We start from the raw sequence: 4,186 nt of genomic DNA, 5'->3' as shown, positions 1-4,186 counted from the left end.
CTCCGCAAGGTAGCCTGAACGGTGACGTCACCCGGCCGCACATGACGTCCACGGACGTTCGTTACTCTGGAGGTGACCGGATCATTGTTGAAAGTTGTGGTAGTCCAACTTGAACTGCAAGCACACTAGGACCATCGCTTTCAAGCTAGACCCAAGAACATTTGGGCACACACACTATGTGGTTCACGGCAGTCACTCTGTGGCCGAAAAAAGAAAGCGCTGAGTAAAAGAGTCGTCCGGCTGGCAGTGTCAAGCGACGGCCACCTCGCGCACAAATCCTTGCGCTCCGAGCGGAGGGATCCGCACCAGACCGACCACCGTGCCACCTGGCAGACCCATCACGCCCTACAGACGACGCTCGCAGTATAGATGGCGCTAGTGTCGGGCCGGCCGCCGCGCCGCCGTGCTGTCCGCGAGCTCGCCTCACGCCAGCGCCCAGAGCTCGACGGCGTGGATGAGGAAGTCGCGGCTGGTGGTGAGCGGCTCGTTATTGTAGGTGCGGCACGGCTCTGTGTGGCCGCGGTACAGCTCCTCATCCAAAAACAGGCCAGAGCGGCCCCTGCAAGCACGCGGACGTCAGGGCGCGAACAGCGTCCAGGTAACGCAGCACGATGCTCTTGTTAGCAAGGAAGACAAATTAGAGACACAGTGGGGAGAGCAGGCCCCCCCAATTCTGAGCAGCATCTAGCACTAAACATTAGGCGCCGGATGGAGAAAGACGAGCAAAGTCACGTTTGTCCCTCCGCCCCCCCCCCCCCCCCCATCCCACCTCCATGAAAATTCCAACACCACCGGCTGGTAAACCACCAAAACACTCGGAAGCTTGAGAAATACTCTGAATGATCGAGACGTGGTATGGCACTGAAAAGACATTGCCTATATAACAAGCCAAAGGCAAACAGACCATGCGCAATATTAATATACATCATAACCTGCCATCATCGTCACATGGCAGACTGCAATTAGTTGGTGACCAGAGACCAGAACTGCGGAGCGCTTACTCTCCGGAGCCGAATTCAAGGCCGTAGAGGGAAGCCTCGGTGCGAAGTACGGTTCTCGCCGCTCCACCGGAACTCGCGGAACTCCGGGTGGAACGTGAACAGGAACGATTCGCCAGTGCCGTAGTAGTGGGGATCCATCCGGATAGGATCCGAAATTACAGCCCCGAACACCTGGCGAGGCAAGACATGACAGTCGTCAAATAAATACACGAGTCGTGAAATTAATACATGACAGTCGTGAAATAAACTGCGTAAAGAGTCGTGAAATCAATACACGAATACGATACAACTTTGCCATGCTGGAAACAGCGTACGTAAAACAACGTACAACGTACGCCAACATGCTACGCATGTCCTGCGCAAATCGCCAATGAACAAGGCCAACGATTCGGTGATGTTACGGCGGGTGCCGCAGAGCGACTGTGCGCCGGCACTGAGACAACTATGCGCCGCCCCATATTCCTGATGCCACGCGTTTCGGGACGCACGCAACAGCGACGTCACAATTTGGGACAAATGGCTGAAGAACAGCGACAGAAAAGCTACCACCTCAAACCTCATTGCAACCGGTTGCTCATCAGAACGCGCAGAACATTGCTCGGAGCACACAGCCTCAGCTGCGATTCAATACCAACTTCACCTCAGTTGCACCACGTGGTCACGGCCGGCCGACCTCTGCGACCCCCCGCGGCCCCCTCCCCCCCCCTCCCCCCACGCGGACGGGTGCGCGCTGACTCACGTGCTGCTCGGCATCCTGGACGAAACAGCACCATGGGGCACTCATGCTCGGCAGCCCGGCGGTACAGCGACTTCAGGCTGAACCCGTGCTCACTGGTGCTGAAGAGCAGATTCCACGGATGCCCTGTGGCCAGTGGTGAACAGCTCTGTTAATGCTGCTTTCCTTACACTGTTCAGAACAGGTCACTTGCAGCGGAACGTAGTTCGGATAGAACTGAAGCACAGTTATGCCCAACGCATGTAGGATAAAGGATGCTGTTTTACGAGTAGGTCCAAAGCACGTTGTTCGGTTCCAAACAGACAACTTGGGCAGATGATTACAATCAATACGTTAAAATACCTTCAGAAGTGCAACTGGCAAATGACCACGAACACCAAACTCTGCAACTTTGGTGCGTAATGCACGTGCCTGCGACAAACAGTAATGCTTAAACGGTCCTTCCCTAAACCACATCAGTGTCGATGCCTCCTGCTCCCCACAAACGCCGCTGCCACATTCGCTCCCTCATCCTTCTGCGCCTCGCGGAGAGCCGGCCCCAACCAGCCGCTCGCCGGAGACGGACCGGTCCTCACCCTCGACGCGCGCTGGCAGCAGCTTGTACACGCAGGACGCCATCTCATCGGTGACGATCTCAGTCCTGCCCACCAGGTCAGGGACGAGGGCCATGCCCAAACCCGGCGACTCGAGGCCGCGCGCGGCCGGATTCTCGCCCGAGGCGTCAGCCGGCTGCGGGCACAAGGAGTAGCCATCATTGACACCGGTCACGCTCACAGCCGCTCTTACGTATGCGGCCACCATCGGTATGCGCGCGATACCTTCCGCAGATAGGGACGCGTTTCGGACGGGCCCATCTGCTGGGAGGGAGGGGGGGGGGGGGGTAGGTCGCAGCACAATGGTTATGAGTGTCGCGTCGGGTCTGGGACGCTTCCGCCGCGTGGCCATCGCAAAGGCTACCAAGTCAATGGGGCCACAGCGAAGACGGCAGGAGCTCTCAAAACACAGGAGATTACGGTGAGCGGCCACTCTACCGAGAGTACTGCGACGCTGGGGTTATTCAACATTGCACACGGCTATCTTGCGCAGTAATATTTTATGCTGCACCAACTAGCGTATGCTGACCTGAATATCGCAGCATAAGTATCGCAAATGTTACAAGATCGTCAGGATTTACGATGGTGACAGTCAAAATCACCAGACATGCCACGGTAGGATAAGATCAGCCTTCAGCAGTCAGTTTCACGCTCTAGGTATGCCATTGTTTCGTCGTGAAAGTTTCTGACGGCCGTTTTCGGGAGCTTTTGAAATGAAGCCTCGGCAGGACTTACATTACAGATGCACGATAAACGTGATAAATCCTGGCTTTGGTAAGGCAAGAAGTCCGTTCTTTTCACGGGTGTCGATTTGTATTCTTTTGTGAGGGCCCTGCCCCCCCCCGCCCCAATGCTGAGTTGGGCCCCCAATGTTGGCTTGCCCCCCAATGTTTTTGGTTAGAATACTACAAAAAAGGTGGGTAAAAGGTGATCATAACACAAAGTATCTTCTTTGCTCTTTCTGCGTAGTGGCGTCCCGTACCACTCTCATAACAAATAGCCATGGTTGCTCTCACCACAAGATACAAATCGTAACAGCTGAGCGGATAAACGATGCAATAAATTTCACATACCTAGCGCCATAAGACAAGCGATAGTTTGAGGTTAAAGTGAAACCTCTAAAATATGGGGGTGACTAAGTCCTTCTTGGCTAACCCCGTCCCCGTCCCCCACAACCAAAATGCATGCTGCCTCCCCTGACCGCCACAGAAGAGCGCTATCGATGCCCTAATGTGGCCTCTAAGCACGTGAAGGCGCCCCGCCTTCACGTGCTGATCAGGAGAGACGCATGCGTCCAGTGCCTGCTCCCGGATCCAACCCTGCATGACTTCAATACTTATGCTTAAATTAAGGACTTTTATAAATAATACAATGATTGCGACGTACGCTGCGTTTAATCAAAGTAAAGTTGCTAAATCCGGTGAGAAAAATGGGGGAAAGTTGTCGGGCCTTCGGTTTGGCCTCCCAATAATTTAAAACCATTGACACTCCTGTTTCTTTTAATTGGACGTGTCTTGCGTCGTCTTGCATCTATCATGCATCGGTGATCACCGCACCTCATGAAATATTACATCAAAGTATGTTCTATATTTTGCACCTTAACCCCTCTCCCTCACACAACACACACACATAATGACGGAGCTGCAGTCAGCTGCTTCAGCGGACACCCGAGGAGTGCCTCCAACCGAGGGAGAGAAAAAGGCGGCTGGTCGCATGTCCCTTGGAGCCATGCTTGTTACAGAGACCACAGCCTCGCGTCAAACGGAGACATTTAGCTTTTAAACACTCACTGAAGCGCGACATTCATGACGAGTGGACACCACCAGAAGGACGCCATTGCAAGAAGAAGTATAGCT

General features: G+C 54.3%; 1 protein-coding gene across 1 annotated transcript; it reads right to left on the bottom strand.

Annotated features, from left to right (window-relative positions):
• Positions 1-266: 266 nt before the first annotated feature.
• Positions 267-2,538, bottom strand: LOC119100453 (TLD domain-containing protein 2). Its single transcript, XM_037223545.1, has 5 exons — positions 2,313-2,538; positions 1,772-1,863; positions 1,059-1,172; positions 1,002-1,027; positions 267-559 (listed from the first exon to the last, which is right to left on the bottom strand). Exons 1-5 carry the CDS (start codon positions 2,536-2,538, stop codon positions 424-426), a joined length of 594 nt encoding a protein of 197 aa, XP_037079440.1. The 3' UTR covers positions 267-423.
• Between the last annotated feature and the right edge of the window lie 1,648 nt (positions 2,539-4,186).

Source organism: Pollicipes pollicipes, unplaced genomic scaffold (assembly GCF_011947565.3).
Source record: "Pollicipes pollicipes isolate AB1234 unplaced genomic scaffold, Ppol_2.1 Scaffold_4881;HRSCAF=5763_pilon_pilon_pilon, whole genome shotgun sequence".
Classification (NCBI taxonomy): Eukaryota; Metazoa; Arthropoda; class Thecostraca; order Pollicipedomorpha; family Pollicipedidae; genus Pollicipes; species Pollicipes pollicipes.
Note: the sequence above shows the minus strand (reverse complement) of the source record. Positions and strands in the feature narration are given on the sequence as shown.